The 23188-nt window shown below is 70.1% G+C and overlaps 2 protein-coding genes across 2 annotated transcripts in view; one reads left to right on the top strand and one right to left on the bottom strand.

Annotated features, from left to right (window-relative positions):
* Positions 1–9666, bottom strand: part of NAV1 (neuron navigator 1) — a 130130-nt gene extending 120464 nt beyond the window's left edge. Inside the window, 1 exon segment of the mRNA XM_028531110.2 lies at positions 9554–9666. The gene's annotated coding sequence lies outside the window, so the exon portion shown is untranslated.
* Positions 582–21780, top strand: LOC118498282 (collagen alpha-1(I) chain-like). The gene is made up of 17 exons (XM_036016078.1): positions 582–851; positions 1284–1363; positions 1511–1678; positions 1881–2085; positions 4251–4296; positions 4403–4585; positions 5820–6053; positions 6351–6445; positions 8939–9024; positions 9441–10204; positions 11209–11308; positions 12308–12799; positions 15308–15445; positions 15665–15812; positions 19901–20026; positions 20359–20496; positions 21535–21780. Exons 1-17 carry the CDS (start codon positions 582–584, stop codon positions 21778–21780), a joined length of 3519 nt encoding a protein of 1172 aa, XP_035871971.1.
* Positions 21781–23188: the final 1408 nt, after the last annotated feature.

Genomic DNA, 23188 nt, shown 5'->3' with positions numbered 1-23188 from the left:
GCCCCCGGCCGCCCCGGGTCCCGTCCTGAGAGCCGTGCAGGGACTGCGCCCGACCGACCCAGCCGGGCGCCGCTCCCTCTCCACGCGCGCACGCATGCACCCAGCCCTGGCCTCACCTGGGCCCCGGCTCACCCAGCCCCTCAAGACCCTGCTCCCCGCTCTGCTTGTCTGCGGCCCCCAGCGCCCCCCCCCCCCCCGCCCGCCCAGGGGCTGAGGCTGCAGCTGGCGGGGAGCCACCGTGGAGCGCCCGTGTCCCGGCGCCCACGCCCCGGAGTCCTCTCGGGGCCCGAAGTCCCGTCTCCCCGCCCAGAACCCCCCCAGGTCCCTTCTCACGGGCTGTTCCCGCGGGCTCTGCAAGGGGCGACCGGGAGCCCTGCCTGCTGCCCCTCCCCCCAGCCGTCCCCTCCCCCGTCGTCCTCCCCCCGCCCCCACGCGCCCTCTCCCTTTCTTGGCCTCTGTCTCTCGGAAACACCTTTTTCCTGCCGGTTCGGCCACCGCGCTTCCTGGACAGGAAGGGGGCCTGGGACTCGCGGGTGCTGTTTCCAGGGACTTCTCCTCCTGGGCCCCCTGCGGGCGGGGCGATGGGGTGCCCGGAGAGGCCGCCCGGGGCCTGCGGGGGTCCCAGCCGCCAGCGGGAGGCCGCCGGGCATGTGGATGAGGGCAAGGACACCACTCCCATCGCCCCCCCCACCTCCGTCATCTGCCGGGGGGGCCCCAGCGCTCCGGGGTCCGCGGGCGCCAAACCCCGGAGCCCGACGCCCAGGACCGAGATGGGGAGAAGGACTCGGACACCAGATCGGATGCGGAAGCCGGGACTCCAAGGGGAGGGGTCTGCAGGGGACACACGGACGGTCGGGGCAGTTCCCCGAGCCACAGCCCGTCCACCTCACGCGACCCAGCTGTCACGGGCTTCGTGGGGGTCGTCGGTCGGCCCGAGAGGTGCATGGCATGTCACGGATCACACTGAGTCACCAAAAAGGGCAGCTGATGCCCTAACCCTCCTGAAGGTGACCTTGATCGGAAACAGGGCCCTCCACCAGGAGTCAGTTAAGGTGTGGTCACGGAGGAGTCCGGTGGCCTCAGGAGCAAGTGTCCCTGCAGGAGGACGGAGCTCAGGACCCAGGGGGCACAGAGGGGAGAGGAGATGAGGGTCGCCGGCCACACCCACGCCAGGGGCTGGAGACACCGGGGTGCGCCCTGCAGCTCTCAGGGGGGCACGGCCCTGCCCACCCCTTGGCCTGTGACTCCAGCTCCCAGACTGACCATCCACTCCGTGGTTTCAGCCCCCGGCCGTGTTGGGGCAGCCCCAGCAAACTGCAGGTGGTTGCGCCGTCCTGACAGATGAGCAGCCCCCGGGGGAAAGGTGGGTCCCCATCCCCGAGGGACAGAAGAGCAACTGTGGTGTGGCCTTTCACAGGCCGCCCCGGACACGGGCAGCAGTCTGGGGACAAAGGAGGGGACCCCGTGGACAGTGGACGTCCGGCTGCTCTTGCCTCTCACAACCCCGCAGACCCCCTCTGGACACCGGGGGGCACTTGGCTCCAGAGCAAAGGGCCATGCAGACTGTGGCGGGTGCGGACCCAGAGCAAAAGGGACCTGGCAGCCGCGCGGCACGAGGAGCCCCGCCCACAGCGGGCGAGCTGCAGGAGGCGGGCGCACTGCGGGGCTCCCGGCCTGGGTCGGTGTGCGTGACGCCCCAGGGCAGGACACGGCGCTCGCTCGGGGGAGGGGACTGACGGATGGACAGACGGGCAGACACGGCGGGGGTGCGGGGGTTCTCCACGGGGACTGGGGTGCGGGTTGCGGAGGTGTCTGCACATGACACCGCAACCCAAACACAGAAGAACAAAAGAGAGACGCCCCCCCCCCCCACTTTGCAGATGCACGGGCCAGGGGCTCGACCTTCTTCTGCTCCTCCCTCTCGACCCGGCGTCTCGCTCCGGCTCCGCTCAGGCCCCGGCTGGGTCCAGCAGCAGCCCGGCCCCTGCCCGGAGGCAGATGGCAGCAAAGGGAGCAGCTGGGGCCGCGGGCCGCTGGGCACGGCCCCTCCTGGTGGAGAAGCCGGGTGCCCAGGCGGAGCTGTCCGTGGGGACCTCCCGCCGCGGGGCCGGCCCCAGCCTGCGTCCTGGCTCACGCAGCTGAGCTCGTTTCAGATCCCCCACCTCCCCCTGCGCTCTGCCCGGGCCACACCTGGGGCCCCTCCCCCGAAGCGGGGGGTTCACGCGCCAGATAACAAGCGGCTTCGCCCAACACAAGCCAGCCACTGGCTCCCCCACCCCCAAGGGGCGTGCATCTCCCCCGTGGGACCCTCAGACAGGGCCACACTTCCTACAGCCATCCGGGGAGAACCCACGGAGAAGTGTGGCCGCAGGGCTGGGCTGGGGGCCGAGTGTCTGCGACACCCCCGGCCTTGCCGGTCACGCTGCCAAGCCTGCGCGTGGTCTGGAAGGACCACGTGCCTGCAGGGAGCCACAGGACACCCGGCGCAGGGTGAGGGGGCAGCTGGCGTCAGCTCTGTGCCACGTGCCGGCGACACCCTCCAGGACGCCCTCGCGCCTCTGCGGGGTGGGCACCACTGTCCCCACCCTGCAGGCGAGGAGACGGAAGCTGGGGCGTTGCAGGGGCCCCGGGCCAGGCTGACCCCAGACCAGCCCGGGAGCACTGGGGCGCCAGCAGGCACGCCGGGGGGGCTGGGAGAGGGAGGGACACACATTCACTCCTGCCTGTCTCTCAGCTCAAGGGCGAGCCCCTCCCTTACCACCCCGCCCCGGAATCTGAGACCCCAACCACATGCAGGACCCCAGCTGGGCCTCTTCCAGGGCCACGTCCAGCCGGGTGCGGCCTTTGGGCCCGTCTCTGCCCCGGGGGCCTGGCCCAGACCCTCTCTGCCCACCAGCACCCCCACCCCCGCTGGCATCTGCCCAGCCGTGCCGCCTCCCCGACACAGCGGCCCTTTTGTCTGAGAGGGATGTGGCGGCAGGAATGTCACCGTCTCCGCGGCCAGCTCAGCAGCGGCCTTCCCGCCCGCTGCCCACGCTGCCCACGGCCACCCTGGCCCTGCGGTCACTTTCCAGGCCTCTGTAACAACCTCCGTTCTCTCCCTGGCCGGGGCATTGGGGGGATGACTCAGAGGTGGGACGCGGCCCCAACCACTGGATCTTCGTGGTGACGTGTGGTGAGGACCAGGGCAGGGAGGGCCGGGGGAGATGGGGGGGCGTCTCAGGAGACGTGTCCCGCGGGGAGGGAGGGGCAGCTCGCTGGGCCCCGAGCAGTGGCAGAGGCAGCCGGAGGAAGCCAGGTCCTGGCTGGCACTCAGCCGGGATCGTCCACTTGGGAGAGGAAGCGAGAAACAGGACTCGAAGATGACCTCTGCACTGGGCTCTGTGTGACCACACTGGGGGTGTGCTTTCAAGCAGCTTTTGTTTTTTTTTTAAAGACTATTATTTATGTTTAGAGAGCGGGGAAGGGAGGGAGAAAGAGAGGGAGAGAAACATCAGTGTGTGGTCACCTCTCTCACCCCCTACTGGGGACCTGGCCTACCACCCAGGCATGTGCCCTGACTGGGAATCAAACCGGCGACCCTTTGGTTCACAGGCTGGTACTCAATCCACTGAGCCACACCAGCCAGGGCAAAAGTATAAAAATCTTTAAAAATTGTTAGGACAACAACATTCCCACCTCCTGTGGGGGGAGAGGTGAAGGGTGAGGGGTCTCATCCGGGGGTGCCGTGTCCTGGGCTCCCCCAGGGAAGGATGCCAGGAGCAGGGCAGGGGGCACCGAGGTCCTAGGACAGCCGGCCTCCCGGCTGGGGCTCAGCTGCTCAGAGAAGCTGCCCTCCCACCCCGCCCCCCCCCACACTGAGCAGCCAGGACACCGGCCGGGGAAGCCCACATTCTGCACCCCTGAGACGGCCGCCACCCCCAAACCGCACAGGGGACCTCCTGAGAACCAGCCACGGCCCCTCTCCCCTCCCCGCCCCCTGAGGGCCGCCGGCCAGCATGCCGCCCCAGGGGGCTCCCCGTACCTGCCAACCCCCCACCGCACGGCTGGAGATGTGTGGGGGCAGGTCCCGGGCGAACCCCTCACTCCCCTCCCACCATCGGGCTTCAGCTCCTTCTGCTGGTGACCCTGCACCCTCAGCCCTGAGTTGGGTGCCTTGCCCCAGACGCCCAGCTCCCCCACGGAACACAGGGGCATGCCGGCCCCTCCCCCCCCCCCCCGGCCACGCACTTTGCCCCCGTTCCATGCAGTGGGCACAGGCCCCGCCGCCCACGGCTGGCCGCACGGCGGTCACCAGTCAGTGTCACTCATGCCGTCCTGACCGCGGGCACCGCTGAGCCCCGGCCTGGAGGGAGCGTCGCCTCCCCCGCCCCCACGCTCCCCCCCCCCCCCCCCCGTCCAGTCCAAGGTCCCGAGGCCTCGGAGACCAGGGCAGACCCTGAGGACGCCGGTGGCAGGCAGGAGGCTCAGGTCTTGTGGCCCCACTTCGCCCCCGACACGCGGCCCGGGAGGGGGCTCCCGGCGCGGCAGAGAGAACCGTCCGAGCCGCAGTGTCTCCCGGTGCCGTGGCTGCCACGGCGGGAGGGTGCCACAGGGACCCACGGGCTCCACGCTCGGGGCAGCACTGCCGGGGGAGGGGGAGGGCACGGACCAACTCCTCTTTCTGGGGGAGAAAGCTGCCCCGGCTGCAGCGGCGGGGACTGTGCAGAGCTCCCTGAGGGGGCCTGGGGCACCCCGAAATCTGCGTGAGCCCGGCGTGAGGTCATGCTGCCGGAGCTGGGGTGCCGGTGTGGGGTCGGGGGCACCGAGGTCACACTGTCCTTGTTGCCACCGCAGTCAGGGAGCCGTTGGGGGTTAGGGGCCAGGACGCCGGCGGGTTGGTCTCAGAGGGAGCAGGGCAGCGTCCTCACATCCACGCGTGTGGTCGGACAGACAGACCGGCGGACAGACCAGCGGACAAATCGCCGTAGCAAGGCGTGAACAGTCCCCAGCCCAGAAGCCCCTCCCCCCTCGACCGAGTGGACGTTGGTCAGAGCAGAGCCTTCCGGGGGAGAGAGCTCTACCGCCCGGGAGCCCCGGCGGTCGGTGGCCTCGCCCCTGCTGGGCCGACTCCCTCCTGAAGCCCCCGGCCCGGCGGCCTGCCCGGGAGGCGAGGGGGACCGTGCAGGGGTGGGGCCGACGGGCCACACGGGCAGGGGCGGGGTGGGGGCGTCAGCAGCTGCCCCCCCTTTGTTTGGGGGGAGAAGGCGGGCGGCTGGCGCTCCTCCGGGCCCGCTAAGCCCTGCCCCCTGCACGCGGGGAGCCGGCTTCCACCGTCACCGGTGAGGGCCCCGGAGACTCAGGGGACACACGGGGACACACGGGGACACGGCAGGGAGGGGCGGCCCGGCTCTGTCTCCCACCATCTCCCCGTCCCCCGGTCACCCGGGGGCCGAACAGCAAGCTGCCCAGCGGCCCCCACTGGCAGCAGGTGACAGGTGTGGCCGATGTGGCCAGGAGCCCCCTGCCGGGCTGCGCTGGGCCCTGCCGGCAGAGCAGAGCTGGGCCTGGGGGTGGGGGGTCGTGCGAGGAGGAGGGGGGTGAGGGGGACCTGTGCTTCCCAGACTGGCCCCGTGGCAGGGGGGGCTGCAGCGGGGGGGGGGGGGGTGGCGCGGTGGTGAGGGAGAAGGGGGTCAGATCGACCAGACCAGAGAGGGAACCTGGCGGCAGGGGTGAGCCATTCCGTGCCACCGTGCCTGGGACCCCCAAGGGGCCCGCGGGGCCCTCACAAGGATGAGGAACACGTCGCTGACGCTGGCCCATCACCCCCGGGTGCTCAGCTCTCCGTGAGCAAAGGCGGCGGCGGAACCTGGACCCCAGGTCTGGCTCGTCTTTCGGCCCCGACTCTTCCTGTTTCTCCGCCGTCTTCCCCACGTGTGGTCTGAGCCCCGAGGAAGGACCCGAGCAGGAGGGGCCGGCGGAGCCCGGGCGCCGCGTCCAGCTGCCCGAGGTCCCCGCGGAAGGCGGCTCCACCTGCCGTGCCCCGTGTACCCTGAACGTCCCGCTGCGTTCCGGTGCATTCCGGGGAAGCCCGCTCCCCGAGGTGGCGCCTGCCGACGGGGAAGCCACACCCGAGACGGGGACACCAGGGGGATTCCAAGAGGGCGCTGCCCAGCCACAAACTAAGGGGCTTCCAGCGCCCGCCCTGGGGAGTTCCCCAGGGACTGCGGCGCCCTGGCTGGGGGAGCCGGCGGCATGGTGCAGGGGGGCTCCTCGCAGCGTCTGGGCCAGACGCCGTGGGGTCTGCACGTGGGCGGCTGTTGAGAAGCCCCCCCCCCCCACTCAGAACACCCCCGGTGCGTGCCCTCCAGCGGGGAGCCCTGACTTCTCCACTGAGTCCCCCAAAATCCACACGGAGCCAAGCAGGGTGGTGCTGGTGGCCGGGGACGGGGACGGGGGATGCGCGGTTAGCAGGTCAAGGGTCGCGGGTCCCACGCTGTGGTTTGGGGCGTGCGGCTCCGGCTCTCGGGGTCTGGGAAGCGTCCAGGAGACAGTGTGGACGCCCTCGCAACGCTGACCTGCGCCCCCCTCACGGGGGGCGGAGGGGGGGGTCCAGGGGCCCAGGGGCGCTGCGCCGCCGCGGGTCACCACGGCACACGCTGTCGGGCGTGTGAACACAGTCACCGCGACACACGTGTGCAGAGCCTCCGCCCGCCCGCCCGCCCGAGGGCAGCGCGCCAGCTCTGTCCCGCGGTCTCCAGACACTTGGCAAATTTAAAGAAACAAAGGGCTCGCACAGGGGACCCGTCACGGGACGGCAAGGCTGGGGCAACTGGGCAAGACGGCGCACACGCCCAGACCCATGACTGCCTGCCTGACTCAGGGAGCGGAGCCATCTCACACACGCCGGCCTCCTCCCCTCGCGGTGATGACGGGAACACGCAGGAAACTGGGGAGAGGAGGGCAGCTCCTCGGCCACCCAGGACACCCTCGGCCGACCCGGGACACCCATCCCGTGGCGGGAGAGACCGCCCCGTCAGGGGGGAGGCCCCCCCAACACTGGCCACGGCTGCCGAACGCCGCCCTGCACGGCCCGGCCAGGGCGAGAAACGAGGAGAAGAAGAAGTAAAAAGCACCCGAACTGGAAAAGAGATAAAAACTGTCCCTACTGGCGGTGGACACCACCCCATGCACGGAGAATCCCAAGGAGTCCGTGCGGCCCAAAGACCAGAAACGGAACTCACATCCGGCAACGGCGACCCCGCGTGCGCGGCGTGGGTGTTTCTCCATGCCCGCCGCCGGCCCCTGAGAAGGCGGGGGGGGGGGGGGCGGGGGGACAGCGAGACCACAGCCCCGCCCACGAGGCCCCGGAGCGCCTGTGGACCGGGCGGCAGGGCCGTCTGGGTGCCCCGAAGCGGAAACATCGGGTTAGTCACGGTCCCCGCACAGGCACACGCGCGGTCCCCGAGGTCCCTCGGGCGTCTGAGCGCATCTCGTAGCGAGGTGAAGTGGAGCGGAGGGGCCTGAGGGCGTGAGAGGCAGGGCCGCCTCTCCACGCCGCCTCCCGTGCCGGCCGCCCCCAGAGCCACGGATGGGACGCGGGGGCAGCAAGCCCCAGGCCGCAGGAGGAGCTGGCCCGCGCCGGCCAGCTTCCCGAGGAGGCAGGGCGGACGGAGTAGACCCGGGAGCTGCTGACCAAGAGGGGGGTTCGCACGAGAAACGAGAAACGTCGCAGGGGTTTTAAGTTGGAGGAGAAACGAGGAGCATTCCCAGAGACTGTGCTGTGACCAGGGGCCGGGAGGGCGCGGTGCTGGCCAGGCATTGCCACATCGCCACTGCAGGCTCCTTCCCAGGCCCAGCTGCAGCGTCCGCCCCGTCCCGCCTCTCCTGCCTGCGGCCTCGGCCTGGGGGGGGGCCCCCGAGGCGGCCCGGCATCCCGGGAGCTGGGAGGGGCCCCGTGGGGGGCTCCTGAGCCCGGGGCCAGGCTCCAGCAGGGCCCAGCTCTGTGCGGCTCTGAGCCCTCCTGTCCCTTCTGTCCAGGGGGCCGGGGCAGAGCGGCGTGGGAGGGGAGACACCCTTCTGACTTCGACACGCTAGTTTTTCCGGCCGAACCCTTGAAGGATTCAAAGGGGCTTGAACGGAAGAGGGGAGGGGCCCTGGTCCGATAAAAGGGCAAATGGAGAGACGAAGGATCTTCACGGAGGGACACGAGTCCCCTCCAGGCCCTGCTTTCCTCCCGGCTGACCGCGGGGCCTGTGTGCCCTGGGGAGGGGCCGGGGAGGGAGGAGAAACAGTTCCTGTTTTCAGTCTCTCCCGGCTCCCCTCCCCGAGGAGGTCCCAGGAAAGGCCGCAGGCTGGCAACCGGCTCACCTACAGGCAAACCAACCCCCCCCCCACCCCGGGGACCATGTTTCTAGGAGGAAAAGGGGTGGAGACAAACCACAAACAGGCTCTTCCCCATCCCTGCCCAGGACACACCCCAACCAGAACACGGCCGGGGGACGTCCCTGGTCACCTGCGTCCTCGGCCTCTGAGTGACACCCCTGCCCGCCTTGGGGGGTGCTCTGTGTGAGTCCCATTGCCCCCAGCCCCGGCAGCGAGTTGCGGGGGACCCCATGCGGCCGGGGTGCAGCGTGGGAGAGGGCAGGCAGGCACGGCGGCCTCTGCAGCGTGGCAGGCGGCAGCGCCTCAGCCCGGGGTTTGAAGGAGCCAATGGCCTCCCAACGGCTGAAACAGGAAGCCAGATAAACAGCAGGCGGCGGGGACCAGCTTCCCCCAGGCCGGCGCCAGCTGCGCCCCGGCCGGGCTCACGAAGCCCCATTGACTCAGCAGCCGGTCTTCCTGTGTCGGCCTGGGGGCGGGGGGTGAGGGGGGACACCCTCACGGGGGGGGGGGGGTGGACGTCACCCCCGCACCGCACCCCCACTCGCACCCTGCCCCCTCTGCCTGCGCTTTGCAGACCTGGCCGGTGCTCCATCCCGGGATCAGTTTCTGCCGCTCTGAGGGCAGAAGGGACCGCGGGGCGCGAGCCTGGAGCGCCCTCAGGTGAGGCCCCCGCAGTCACCCAACCTCTCCCTCCTCCTCCTCCTCCCCCCGGGTCACCCCCGGGGAACGCCCCCCAGGAGCGCAGCTCGGGGAGACGCCGGAGGCCCCTTCCCCGCGAACCCTGGCGCCCAGGGAGCTTCTGGGCCGCGGTTGCGCTCGCTCCGCCGGGAGGCGAGACGACGCGGCAGGGCGTGAGCCCACGTAGCACTGGGCGTCTCCGACTGCGGGGCCTCCGCGCACTTTAAGTGGCACGAGTTTCCCAGGACGGGAAACTGAGGTCCAAGGGCTGGAGCTGGCGACGGTGGTGAGTCAGCTCCTGGATGAGACGCGCAGCCCCGCTCGGACGTCGCGACCCGGCTTCCCCGGCAGCCGCTCCCCCTCGTGTGACTCTGGCGCCCCTCCCGGGCCGCCCGCAGCCTCCTCGGGCACCGGGCGAACCTCCCCAAGACTGGCCCGGGCCCCTCAGGACCTGCCGGCAGATCCGGGACCGATGGCCCCGGCCTCGACGACCCCCGCGCGGGCCACTCACCGGCGCCTGTGAAATCGGATCCCGGGGTCTGCGCCGCCGCCGCCGCGCACAGTCGCGCATCCCGGGCAGCGCCGGCCCTGGTCCTCGCCGCGCTGAGAAAGTTCCTGGCCGCTCCGAGCAGGCGCTCCTCGCGCGCGCACTCGGGCCGCCGGCCCCGGCCCACAATGCGGAGGGAGGCGCGTCCTGAACAAAGTGCGTCCCCTGGGCCGGGGCCGGGGCGGAGCCTGGTGACCCGCTGCCCCCGGCGCGCGCCGCTGCCGCTCCGCCGCGGGACCGCCCCGCCGGCCTCCCGCGCGGTGCCAGCTGGACCCGCCGAGGGGCGGAAGCCCGGGCCCCTCCAGACTTGGTCACTGGGAAGCCATCCCCTGGCCCTTTCCGCTTGCGCCTTCCCGCCCCGCCTCCCGGCCTCGGAAAGGCGGCTGCTCGGTGACGGGCTGGGGCCCGGGCCCGCGGGGCGGAAGCCTGCGCACAATGGAGCCTTCCTGCGCCCGGACCCGCGGCGCTGCGGCCGCGCCACGGCAGCTCCCGGGACGCGGGGACAGACGGGCCGCGGGCCTGGCCCCGCCCCCTCCCCCCACCCCCGCCCCGAGTCCCACTCTGGGCCCGCGCCTGGGCCGGAGCAGAGCGCGGACCCCCGAAGGGCCGGCACTAGTAGGTGCTCAGTAAAACGCTCGGTTTCTTCCCGATTCCCGACTCTGCCCCCTCCCTCCTCCTCAAAGGGCCGTGGGGGGCGCGCGGCTCGGCCGGCGGAGGAGGGCAGAAGGCGACCTGGGAGCAAGGGACCCAGCAGAGCGGGGCCCCAGACTCCCAGCTCCAGGGACCAGCGTGAGGCTGAGTCCAGGCGGGGGTGGAGGGGTTGGCGCTGGGGCCAGAGGAGGTGAAGGCAGCAACCCTGTGGTGCTGGCCGGCAGGGAGCCCCCGGGGTGGGGGGATGCAAGCCCCCACTGGGCCTGCCTGAGCCCCATCCCGTCGGGTCACAGTGACATGACCGTGGACGCCAGGACAGGAGACACTGGGCTCGCTGGCCGGGGCTGGACACAGGGCCCCCACCCACTCGGCTGGTTTGGGGACAACGCCCTTTCCCCAGAACAGGAAGGGGCCGCAGCCACCGCTCTGTGGGGTGTGGTCTCCCCCACCCCTGTTGAGAAGGGCTGTCCTGCAAGCCCCCGCTGCCCCTGCCCCCAGGGCCCCATGGACAGACCACAGTAGCATGGGGATGGGCGGGGGCAGGGCCCAAAGGCCAGTCTGGCTGGGGCGACAGGCGGGGCGAGGGCAGGCCCCTGAATTGGGGTGGCCCGGGCCGGCCGCAGACAGAGGGCTGCCAGGCCCCAGCAGGCCCCCCCCACGAGCGCCTCGAGCGGCTTCCCTCCGAGCCCGGCCCCGATGACTCAGTTGCTCTGAATCAAGCGAATGGATTTCCCTGAAATGTGGAAATCGATCAGAGGAGAGTGGGGCGGGGGCGGGGCGGGGAGCCCGGTGACTGGGGTGCGCTTCAGGCCCCCTGCAGGGGCCCCGGCCACTCACCACGTCCCCACCCCGCCCAGCCACCTAGAAGGGCCCTCTGCCCACCTGAGGCCCCCCCACCAGCACGCAGGGGCTCCCCGGCCCCCTCCTCCAGGGGCAGCTCCAGCCGACCCCCCCCCCCCCGGGGGCAGGAGACGGTTCACGGCGGGACCGAAGCCACTGTGGCAAAGGGGTCTCGAAACAGCCGCCGGCAGCCTGGTGTCGCCTGGCAGCCTCCCGGCCTGGGCCGGCGTGAGCCTCGGGGGCCGGCGGAGGAGGGTGGGGGGTGACGGGCGTGTCCAGGCCCAGCCTCCCTTCCCGGGGGCCCTGCCCACCTCCCTGGCCCTCGGGGCCCCTGGGCCCGTGCCGGCCTGGCTCAGCACACCAGGCGCTGGCTGGACCGCGGGCCTCGGAGCCTGTGGCCCGGGAGGGGCCGGGGCCCGGCCGGGGCCCGGCCACCACCTGCCCTGGCTCTGGCTCCCGGAGTGGTGGGTGAGGCCCCTGGCGGGAGGTGGGGGCCGCCCCGGCCGCGTTTTCCCGAGCGTTAGAACGTGGCATTCAAGCTTCTGAGGTGCGGTCTGCGGGGGCCCTGGGCGCCCCCCAGGCCCAGCGGGAAATCATGGGGGCCAGCCGCTTGCTGACACCTCCATCTGCTCATCGGCAAGGGGGTGGTGACACCCGGGGGACGACAGCGGCCCCCCAGCAGGGCTGGGGGTGTTCAGGGGTCACAGAGGGGGAGGGGGCCTGCACGGTGCCCGAGCAGAAGTGCCAGCTCCGGTCCCCGGGCCCGAGTCCCCACCCGCCTCGTCCCCACCCGAAGGGGCTACGGGCCCCCAGCTGGGAAGCTCAGGATGGAGAGGCGGAGCTCTGACCGGCCAGGGACAAGCTCTCGCTCCCCACTCATCACTGGGGGGCGGGTGGGGGGCTTCCTGGCATCAGTGGGGGGTGGGCAGAGCCCACAGTCCCTGTGGCGGCCACTCCGGCCCAGGACCGGCCTCGGGGCCCTGGTGAGGAGGGCGCTCCGTGTGCACGGCCGGAGCTGGCCAGGGCCTGGGGGCCTCGGCCTGTGGGGACCGGCCCACGGAGTCACGAGAGCTCCCCCCCCCCAGAGTGAGCCAGTCATTGCCTTATCGGGAAGCCTCGCTCCTCCCCCCCCTCCGCTACCGGGAAGGAGATCTGCTGGAGTCTGGCCGTGTTTCTCCAAAGATGGCTCTGGAGGAGAGGCGTTTCTCCCAGGCTCCTGGCGTGCAGGGGCGCGGCCGCAGGGACGGCGCCGGCCCCCCGCGTGGCCGTGCTGGAGCAGGTGCTGAGCCCCGGCGCTGCGTGCCCACCGCTGCTCCTGGCCCTCCCAGCCCTTCCCCACCGACGCCCCCCCCCCGCGACGGCAGCCCCAGGGAGGGGGCGCCTCTTCAGCCTCCGGCTTATGGGCGAAGGACCGGGGTCAGGGGCCTGGGGCGCCCAGCCAGCACCCCGGTCCCGGCGTTCAGTCGCCACGCGGGGCGCAGGCGACCTGGGGTGCAGGGAGAGGGGCTCCGGTGGCCGCGTGGGCCGCGGGGAAGGGCTCTGTCGCCCCCTGGCCTTCCCACGCGCCCGCCCCGCCGCCCCGCGTGTGGAGACCGACGGCCGCTGCGGCAGCTTCTCCCGGCGGCGCTGTGTGCCCAGCGGCAGCTGCGCCTCGGGCCGCACCTGTTGTCTGCATCAGCTGCTGTCGCCCCCACCCCCTGCACCGGGAAAGCAGGCCAGGTGCCTGGGCTGGGCCCCAGCCCTCCTTCCCAAGGGCAGGTGGGGAGGTGTGGCATCTGCAGGTGGGTCGCAGCAGCGCCTGGAGGCTGCTGGGGCAGGGGTCCCGGCTGCAGACAGGGCCCCTCCCCCAGCTGTGCCCCTTAGGCCGCTCCGCCACCACGGGGGTGGGGGTGGGGGCAGAGAAGCCAGGAGAGCAGCGCAAGCCTGGAAGGGGGCCCCTCCAGCTGACTGGGACGGGCAGGGGTGGGGGGCACTGCAGGGCCGCGGAGCAGGGCTGCCGGAGCACCGGGGCTGGGAGAGGGCTGACGTGGGCCCATGGGGCTGAGCCTGCAAAGGACAGGCGCCCTCACTCGGTGCGGCTGCCAGGGGACCTCGCCAGCCCCCGCCGAGCCTGCGTGGGGCCCGCACGGGCATGCGCCGTGGGAACCGGCGCCCGCTGGCTGGGAGGCGCCGTGCCCCGAGCGCCTGGCCGCGGCGCAAGCCCAGAAACCGCGGGTCTCTGAGAAAACGTCCACGAGGACGTCCACCGGAGCTGCCGGAGGCGTCGCGTGGGCCAGCACTCGTAAAACCTCCCCTCGGAGCGAGAGCCAGATGGGGCCTTGGCGGCGGGGCCGTCTGGGCTCGCACCCACGCCCACGCCCACACGTCTCTGCCTCTCCCCGTCCCCCCCCCCCCCCCGCCCCCCGGCTCAGGGCCCGAGCCTCCACTCGGAGAGCGAGCAGTGCCAAGGCCCGGGCGGGTGCAGCTCTCGGCCCTGGCAGGACGGAGACCCCCAGCCGGAGGCAGCACCGGCCGGCCCACCCACCCGCAGAGCGCTGCTGACCCCTGCTGGCGCTTTGCTTCCTGCCGCCCCGGGGAGGGCGGGGCAGCGCTGTGGCCCGTCCAAGTTGGGAGGGGTGGGACCAGACACCCGCTCGAATCCCCCTGCTCCGTGGGTCGGGCATCTGGAGCGCCTTTGGTGGGACAAGAGGAAACGAGAACGAAACCCAGACGGGATCTGGGGGCCGAGGGAGACCGGCCAGCAGCCGTGGCCTGGAACCACCCCGCTGCCCCTGGCCCTGGGCCTGCAGCCGGGAACCCTTAGCTCACCTGCGAGCAAGACCACATGGCTGGAGGGGAGGAAGAGGTCTCCTCCCCATTATTCCACCCGCCCCACACAGCTCACAGGGGGCCCAGGGCCGCCATGTGGCAGCCGAGGCTCGGAGAGCTTTCCCCCCGGGACAGAGGCTGGCCCTGCGCTCTTCGGAAACTCTCCTAGAGTTCTTGCGTCTGGGACTGGGTGTTTGGAAAGCCGTTCTGCACACCCGGGGCCTGAAATTCAAGGCTTCCGGAGTCCTCACCAGGAGCGCCGCAGGGGCCCAGGAACGTGGGGACTCGGACACTCCCACAGAGTTAGTCTGGAGACGGCAGGAGGCGGAGCCACCGAGGTGCGAGCCCCTCCTCCACGCGGCGCAGACCCGGGCTCTCCTCCCCGGTACAGACACGCTCCCCCACGGCTGGGGATGTCCTCGCACCCGGGGCCCGGCCGCCTCCGCTCTGCACGCAGCCCCCAGCCCCCCCATCTGCTCCAGCAGAGGTGGCCCTTGGCCTGTCACAGGCCAACCCTGACGGCTCCTCCGGCTCTCGCTGCACCTGACCTCCACAGCGGCCGACACTCCTCTGTTATCGCCTCTCTCATACCACATCACGAGAGGTTTAATGACGCAGGCGGCACGGGAAGTGACACAGGGCACAGGCCCAGTGGCCGAGATTCCCCAGAGGCACAGAACCCACAGACACTCACATATTTGTCAGGACAAACCGGCTGGGGCCGTTCCGAGCCCCACAAGGCCCCAGGTGGGCGGGGCGGGCTGGACCCCCAGGGAGCTGATGGGTTTGTTCTGGTTGAGTCTGAGGCCTGGGAACTGAGCTGGTGGCCTGACGCCAGCCCGGAGGCCAGCCCCTGAGGCCCTGGAGGACACTGACGCCCCGTTCAAAGGCAGCGGACAGGAGGACTTCCCTGGTATTTGGGAGACGGTCAGGCTTTCTCACCACGCCTTCAACTGATTGGACGAGGCCCACCCACACTAGGGAGGGCAATCTGCTTCACCTAGTCCACCGATTTAAATGTTAATCTCCTCCAGAAACACCCAGAACAACTTGGCCAAACATCTGGGCACCCCATGGCCCCGTCAGGTCGACACGTGAACTGTGACCATCACCCCAGGGGCACCAGGCGGTGCAGGACATCAATCAGCTCAGAGGCAGCAGGAGCCCCTCCCCGCCCCCCACCGAGGAAACACCCGCTGAACAAGGGGGTGGTGGTCACCTGCCCCTCAGCGCACCGCACACTCGAACCACCAGACTGCAGTCTCGCCGAGTCTTTTCTTCCAGAGCTTTCTGTCGAGACGCACATCTTGTTTGTAGCATCTCGGCCACACCCTGCCTTCCGGCCCCGGGGGTCAATATCCTCTCCGACCAGGCGCTGTCCTGGTCTGCGGACGCCTCCCTGTCTGTGTGTCACCCCAGACCGAGAGCTGCCACGCGGGCACATCTCCTCGCTCCTGACGCACCGCAGCTGCCTGGCACTGGCCGCTCACTCCCCGGCCACTGCCCACGGCTGCGCTCCGCCACGGGCTCCCTGGCCTCTGGCTGTGGGGACGCGAAGTCAGTCCCCCCCGTTCTAACAGTCAGCCCCAGCTGAGCCTCACACGACAGCCCCTCAACGCCCACGAGGCCCCCCTCCAGCCTCCTGCAGCTCTCCGGGAGAAGCCCCTCCCTCAGAGGGCTGTCTTCACCCGGCTTCGTGCGATGGCCCCGTGGCCGCCTCCGGCCTCAGGCTTTCTCCCAGCGGCGCTCACGGGCCCAAGCTGCTCTCTGTCCCAGAGGAGGCGTCTCCGTCTCCGGAGCTACCACCAGGGACAGCAGCCCCCCGGAGCGACCTCCCGGCCTCCGGCAGCTGTACTCTCCGAGGACAGCAGTGGGGGGTCCACGCCACGAGCTCCTCCAGGACCCGCGAGGCACAGGCCCCAAGGTGGGGGCTCTGTGCCCCGCCCTTGAGGCTGGGGGGGCGGGGTTCCATGCCGGTCCTGGCCGGGAGGGTCCAGGCGAAGTCCGCCTTCCCAGGCTGCGCTACCACCACAGGCTCCCTCGGGGGTTCCGGCCCCGCAGCCCAGCTGCCCCGTGCGAGTGCCGAGTGCGGGCCCAGGGGAGAGGCCAGGAGGGGCCCGGCTGGCACCAGGGGCCGGACGGGTGGCAGGGGGGGGGGGCGGGGCGGTGACCCCAGCCAGCACCCCCTGAGCGCAGCCGCCCCAAGGCGAACCCCAAAACCACGCACGGCAAGAACAAAGGGCTGTTGTTGCCCCTGGCCACTAGGTTTGGGGCGGCGTCCAGCGGGCGATAACCGGATCGCTGCCTGCGGCCAGCGCGCCTGAGCGCCCTCGTGACCCGCCGCTTCGCCCCGGCCACCAGCCCCCCCACCCCCAACCCCGATTCCTCCCGCGGGGGCCCTCCCGAGCGCCCTCTGCTGGGCACGGGAGGGCGGTGCTCCTGTGTCCCCCGAGGGACGGCAGGGAAGCGACCGTGGGGAGTGGGCGCTTGCCCGCGGGGGGAGCAGGGCCGGGACAGAACAGGGCCCCCACGACCCTCAGAGGCCTTGCCCCCCACCGGTGTCCCGGACACTTGGGCTTCTCTCCTAGAGACCTAGGGCGTCTCTGCAAGCTGTCAGGGCCCGGTGGTCCTGGGAAAAGACAGGGCGGAGGAACCCCGGTTTCCTCGGGCCGGCGGCCGAGGCTGCGGGGAGGCGTCATTCTCAACGTCCCCAGCAGGTGGCAGCGCTGCTCCCGCCCCCCGCTTTGCCGACTAGGGGATGACTTTACCTGTGAACTGCTGAAGGTTAGCAATAAAGCACCTGCCCGCGCGGAGGGCGGTGGGTTGCTGAGCAGAGCAGCCGGCGGCCCCTGCCCTCCGAGGCCTTCCCAGCGGGTCGGCTCTGCCTGGAGCCTGCCTCTGGACGGCGGGCTCCGCGAGGCCCCCATCCTTCCTTCGACCTTGGAGTCTGACTCACAGGCCGCCCTGCTGGGACAGACGGGCCGGAGGCCTCCCTGCGGCCTTTCCAGTCGACTTCCTGCCCTAACCCGCTGCTGTCTGGCGGATGACCGCAGAGGAGGGGGCGTGTCCTGGAGGGAGCAGGAGGGGACAGGGATCGGGAGCCAGGGCAGGGGGCGCCCTGGCACTGTGTCCACCAGGGGAACCTCTCCCGGCCTTCAGCCGCCCGCCTGCCCACCTGACTGCCCGTGGTAGCTCCTGAGCTCCTGGGCCCTTCCTTCCCTGCTGCCCCTCAGTGTCCCCGCCCAAGGGAGGGGCGAGGTGTGCCACCCGCCCTCCCCCCCCCCCCCGGAGGCCCCCTTTCAGCTGCAGTGAGTAGCCGGAGGCTGCAGGTGGAGCGGGAGCAGAAGTGGCCCCTTGGCTCCAGCCCAGGGCAGAAAAGGGGAAGTGGTCACCAAAAACCGAATCCCCTGGTTTCACACTCCTGGGGCCCCTGGCCCTGCCCCGAGGAGGTCCCAGGCTGGCTCGTCAGCAGCCCTGGACACCCTCGGACCTCCCGGGGGCCTGGATCCGGTCCCTCTGCAGATGGATTCCCCTTTTCCTGCCTCCAAGCATTGCGTGGTCTCCCACACTTCCCTGCCTCTGCAAGGCCGTCGCTGAGCCCCCTGCAGCCCCCTCCCAGGCCCCAGGCCCCAGGCCCCAGGCCCTGCCCTCGGGAACACGGAGGCAGAGACTGAGGGTCCCCAGCTCCCTTGGACCTGCCTTGTCACCGCCAACCCAAGAAGACGCAGCAGGAAGATCCAGGGGGGAAGGAGCCTCAGAGATGCCCCTCGCTGCTCCGGGGTGGCTGGGCCCCCGCAGCTCCAGCTGTGTCGTCAGGGCAGCGGCAGGGCTGCGGGCCGGCGGGCCGGTCTGGGCAGCACTGTGGGCCAGAGGTCAGCCGGAGGAGCCCTCGGCACGTGCGATGTCACAAGTACCGGTGGCCTTTCCGTGGTTTCACCGTCAGGCCCGTGCCTGCGTGCCTGGTGGGCGACTCCCGCACACCTCTGATCACCTCGACCCCAAGGTCCTCCCTGACCCCCGAGTCCTCCTTCTGGGGGAAGGGGATGTTCAAGGCCCAAGGGTGGTATGACGAAAAGCTGGAAGTTTCCGGAAAAACAGCAGGCGAGGCTGGGCCTGCGGGGCTCCCTGTATCTCCAGCTCTGTCTGGACAGCTCCCGGGACCGGTGCCCCGACACGGTCTGTGGGTGGACACGCGGGGTGGCCAGCTCCAGTTTGCCCGGAGCGGCCCGGCCGCCTCCACGGGTCACGGAGGCAGGCTCACCTCCCACGGTGCACTCGCAGACGCTGCCCGTTTCACAGGCCGAAGGCAAGACCCTCCCCCAGAAGACAGGGTATGAGTCGCCAAAGGCTTAGATGATGGTTAACACTTTTTAGAGAGAAAGCATTTTTTATCCTCACCCAAAGATGTTTTCTCCCATTGCCTTTAGAGAGAAAGAGAGGAAGGGGGAGCGGGGGCGGGGGGAGAGAGAGAGAGAGAGAGAGGGAGGAGCATGGGTTGGCTGCCTCCTGCATGAGCTCTGACCGGGACTCATCGACACCGGAATCCAGCCGACTGGGCCGCACCGGCCAGGGTGCGGTAAAGTGTTTGTTACACTAAGGTCTACATACTGTTTTCTAGACAGAGTGCCATTGCACGCTGAACAGGCGACAGCACAGTGTAAACACAACTTTTGTACACACTGGGAAACCCAAAACATCCGTGTGCCCGGCTTTACGGCCACGGTCTGCGAGGGAACTGTGACAGCCCCGAGGTCACATCGCAGCACAGCGGTCTGGCTGACACGGCGCCCAGCCTCTCCCAGCACCCGGGGCCTTAACCCCTGCAGGGGGTGGGGGGGAGATGCCGGGGGCGCGGAAGCCTCCGCTCCTTCCCCACACCTCCCACGTCACTGAGTCAGCCCCAGGACTCGGAGGGGACAGACAGAGACCCAGGGAGAAAATGCAGCCATTTTGCCCCGCTGTGAAATTGGGCGGCGGGGTGCGCAGGGGGCTGGGCTGGGCAGGACTCCAAAGCTCACCTCTCCAGGATCCCGAGAACTGGAGGGGGGTGGGGGGCGGCGACCTCATCAGGCATGATCTGCGGGCAGCAAGCCCACCGTGTCCGACCTGCCTGTCGCGCTGGCACTTAGTTTCTGTACCTGCCCACCGACTGTTTACTGAGGGTGGCGCGGCCAGGACCTCCCCCGGCTTTCCTCCTTCCGAGAAGCCCTGGCTGAGTGTCCCCGTGGACGCCCTCGTCTCGGGGAGCCCTGCGCGCCGGAAGGGCTGTCGGAGGAACCTGCTTCTGACGGCAGAAAGCGAGAAACACTCGGTGAACACCTACTTTTCTGCCTTGTGAGATGCTTCACTTTACTCCCGGGGAGAGCTAGCTCAGAAACTCAGGGGTTTTCCAGGAGGCCCAGGCTGGGGGGTTCGAGTCTGCCCTGCTGAAGCCTGCAGGCCCCCGATTTTCCAAACTGCTGCTCTCGGAGGGGGGGTGTGGCCCCCTTGGACAGCAGGGGTGGCTGGGGACCCTGAGGGGGCCGGAGCTGTTGAGGGGGAGGAGGCCGGCTGATTTACTAGGCGTCCATGAAAGGGCGGGGCCACCGTGTCCCATAGGGTCTTGGCTGTGCCCACAACACTCCTGTGGGTCACGACCCCACTTTTAAAGAGGCAGGCTGAAGCCCAGGGGGGCTGTGTTCAGGACGAGAGCTCGGCAAAGGGGCGGAATCAGAGCTCAGACCGTCGCAGTCTGGCGCCCCCTTGTGTCCCTCGCACCTCGCCACCGGGGCCCACAACAGTGAGACGCCCCCCCCCCCCACCATTCCCTTGGGGCACAAGGTTATCAGGGGTCTCAGATCACACATCCACCTTACCATCTGGCTGATAGGAAAACCCTGAGAGGTTCTGAGCACACAGTGGGTCCACAGGGCAGGCCAGAGCCGGGCCCCCAGTCCCCCAGTCCCCCAGCCCCCCAGGTCTGGGGGGCCGCGCCGCTGGCGGGCGCCCTGACGTCATCCTGCTGTGGTGCAGTGTGCAGAGCCCACAGGTGGGCGGGGCCGGGACACGCCTAGCCCGAGCGCAACAAAACGGCGCGCGCGGGCGCATCTTGCAGCCGTTCCCGAGCGCTTCCCGCCCAGCCACCGGAGCCCACTGCAGGTGAGTGCGCCAGGTGAGTGCGCCCGGTGAGCGCGCCAGGGGAGCGCACCGGCTGAGTGCGCCCCCAGCCGCGCGCCCCCGGCCTAGCCCGCCCCATGCGCCCCGGCTCCGCCGCTGCGCCCCTAGCGCCGTGCGTCCTGAGCGCTTTCGGGTCCTTCCCGCTGCCAGGAAAGTTGGAAGCAGAAGTGGCGCAGCTGAGGCGCGGGCGCCGAGTGGGCAGAAGTGGCCGCAGTTAGCCCGGTGGCGCTTCTGTTTCCGGGAGGCGCTGGGTCCCTCCCTGCCAGGGCTCCCACATGCCCTGACCCTGGCCTCCCGTTCCCCGCCATCCGCAGGTCCCACAGCAGAACAATGGGCCGTTTCGCGCGCCCCTGACGCTCATGGCACGGCAAGGGGATGAGGGCATTCGTACCACCCCCACCCTCACCCTCCCTGGCGGCGCGGGGACATCTGGCCGCAGGGCCCCGCCTGGGGTATCTGCAACCTTTCACCTCCGCCACCCACATCTTGGTGCCAGATGGAGACATTTTGAAGCCCGAGACAACCCACGGGGGTGCTCTGTGGCCTCCGCCCTTGAAGGCCGGGGTGCAGGGAGGGGCTGAGGTGAGCGCAGTCGGAGCCGGTTGCGGTTGGGGTGTGTTCCCGGGCAGCCCCTCTGGGCAGGTGTTTCGTCTGCTCACAGGCGGGGGTGGGTGGGGTGGGGGGAGAACATTTTGAAACTCCTGGTCCCGTCTGCTGTACCTCACGCAGGACCTGGGTCCAGGCCTGGGGCGGGAGGAGGTCCAGCCCTTCCCTGCGCCCTGGGCTCCAGCCACCGGCCCCTGCTCCTCAGAGGGGTAAGGGGACAGGCCTTCCCAGCCCCTGGGGGTGTCCCCAGGCTGTAGCACGAAGTGTACCAGGAAGAGGCAGCCCGCCGTCGCGGGGACAGATGGTTTGGACCGGCTGCTTCTTCACGGTGCATTTGCCTCTTCGTACGTGGGTGACAGGGGACGAGTGACGTCTCACTGCTCAGTTCCTGTTGGGGACAGAGTGCACAGGCCGGGAGCACCCTGGGGCCACCCGCCGCCTTCTCCCTGCCCGCCCTCCCTCCCTCCTCCCGGAGCTAAGGAGGCTAGGGTGCCGGCCCGCCCATCTGTCATCTTGGGGTGCGACCCAGGTGGGGTTGTGGGGGTGGCGGGCTCTGAGCTGCTCTGCTCTCACTGGCCTGTGGTCACCTGATTCTCTCGCTGGGCCCTGGCCTCGTGCCAGGGAGGGCCCTCCGCTCTCAGTGCCCCGGGGCTGGCGATGACCTTTTGCCTCTGGGAAGGGACGGTCCAGACTGGGAAGGAAGTTGATGAGGCAGAGGGTGCGGTGGGGCCAGAGCGGGGGCGGGGGGCGCCCTGCCCAGTGGGAGGGTTTGGGGAGGATGCAGGAGAGAAAGCGAGGACCCCCCCAGCTCGTAACGCTGACAGACAGCAGGGCCGGAGCCCGGGCCTCCGGTCTGCCCCAGCCCCTTCCTTCCTGGCCCCGAGTTCTCTGCCTTCATTCATCACAAGCGCCTGCCTCCGGAGCCCGAGGTCCGGCCAGAGCCGCAGCCTGGGAGCTCCGTGCTGACAGACACGCGGCTGGCCAGCAGCAACTGTTTGGCCATGAGCGACAGGTGTGGTGGCTCTGGGCTCGCCACTGAGCTGCCCCGCGGGGCAGACATGCAGAACCCCCGAGCTCGGCCACCAGGGCCACCAGGGCCACCGGCCAGCTTGTCTCGCGCGGGGCCGTGAGCGAGCCCCCGGGGAGGGGAAGCCGTCGTTTCTGTGTCCTGTGGGTGTCCGGGTAGGAAGGCTCTCGGGGAAGGCCTCCTTGACAGGCCGCTGAACGGTTAAACTCTGGGGCTCCCCGGCTGATTGAGAAAAGTTGGCTCCTTGGGGGGATCACGAGGTGCGAAGGAGCATGAAAGGGCCTTTTTCTCCAAGTTTTCTCCAAGTCAGCCATGGGCCAGAACTCGGGCGAACTGGCAGGCGTGGACAGAGACCCGCAAACGAACAGTGCGCCCGAGCAGGTCTTTCCTTAAGATGATAGCCGGCGGGCATGGGCACGGCTGCAGCCCCGCATGTGTTACCTGGAACCGTCGGTGCGGCAGGTGCCGCTGTGCCCGTTTCACAGAGGGAGAAACTGAGGCTCGGAGGTGCTGCGTCCGGGCTCGCACTCAGCCCCAGGCGGCCTCCACACCCGCCTCAGTCCCCATGTCACCGTTCTCGTCGCGACTCTCTTTCCTCTTTCAAGAGCCGCTCAGGAAAGAAACCCCTGCCCCTGTGAGACGGAAAACACGAAAGCTTTGCAAAGGGCTTTACGGCGGCTGGGACACGAGCTGTCCGCGTGGCTTGTCAGCACAAACATGGACGGTAGTCGGGGTTAGAACTCACGCCTCTGGGCTTTCACTCCACCGTGTGGCCAGGCTGGGGACAGGGGCCGGAGGGTGGGGTCTGCAGGAAGGGAAAAGCCTGGAGGAGCATGGGCTTGAGGAGTCACACACACACAGGCCACACACAGAGGGGCCGTGGGGGGGTGGGGAGGCGGGGCGGGGGAGGGGTCCCAGGCTCTGACAGCCAGCCCCCGGCCCGTGGTCTCCCGTTGCCGGTGGTGGCCGTGGCGGTGGCTGGCTGGCTGTCAACGCGGCCACCCAGGAATCCGTCTGTCGTCAGCGCCCAGGGATTCCCATGTATGGTAAAGTGTGTGCATTCCCAGGCGGGGGCGGCCTTCCCAACCGGCCTTTCCAGCGCCTCCCGCGCCTCGAGGCACGGCAGCCTCCGGCCCCCGAGCAGGTCCCCGGGGCAGGAGCTCGGCCAGAGCCTGCCCCCAGCCCCCCACCATCCCCCCCACCCGAGGGCGCCCTGTGCTCTTCACCTGGGTGCCTGGGACTGGCCCTCCTGAGCCCAGTGTGTGTAAGGAGAGAGTGCTAACTCGTTTTTCAAGTGAGCTAAACAGGAGTCGCTGGGGCCTTGCCCGCCGGGGTCACCGCTGTCAGCAGCGGCCCCGGTGCCTCACCGGGGCCGGATCTGCCGGGGACGCTGGGGAACGTGCTATAATGTAGGACTTCCTGTAGGAGTCTCGAGACGCTGAAACCGTACACCCAGCGCCTACCTCGGCCGACCTTCAGATTTCTGGCTCCAAGGGGGAAGAGCTGTGTGC

This window comes from Phyllostomus discolor, chromosome 15 (genome assembly GCF_004126475.2).
Source record: "Phyllostomus discolor isolate MPI-MPIP mPhyDis1 chromosome 15, mPhyDis1.pri.v3, whole genome shotgun sequence".
In the NCBI taxonomy this organism is placed as follows: Eukaryota; Metazoa; Chordata; class Mammalia; order Chiroptera; family Phyllostomidae; genus Phyllostomus; species Phyllostomus discolor.
The sequence above is the reverse complement of the archived record's forward strand: the minus strand, read 5'-3'. Positions and strand labels throughout refer to the sequence as shown.

Excerpts from the sequence above, each read along its gene's own strand:
- LOC118498282 (XM_036016078.1), top strand. The coding sequence starts at position 582 with ATGGGGTGCCCGGAGAGGCCGCCCGGGGCCTGCGGGGGTCCCAGCCGC. Across the intron at positions 852-1,283 it reads CTGCAGGGGACACACGGACG|CCCCCGGCCGTGTTGGGGCA; the intron begins GTCGGGGCAGTT and ends CCGTGGTTTCAG. Across the intron at positions 15,446-15,664 it reads TCTGGCTGTGGGGACGCGAA|AGGAGGCGTCTCCGTCTCCG; the intron begins GTCAGTCCCCCC and ends TCTCTGTCCCAG.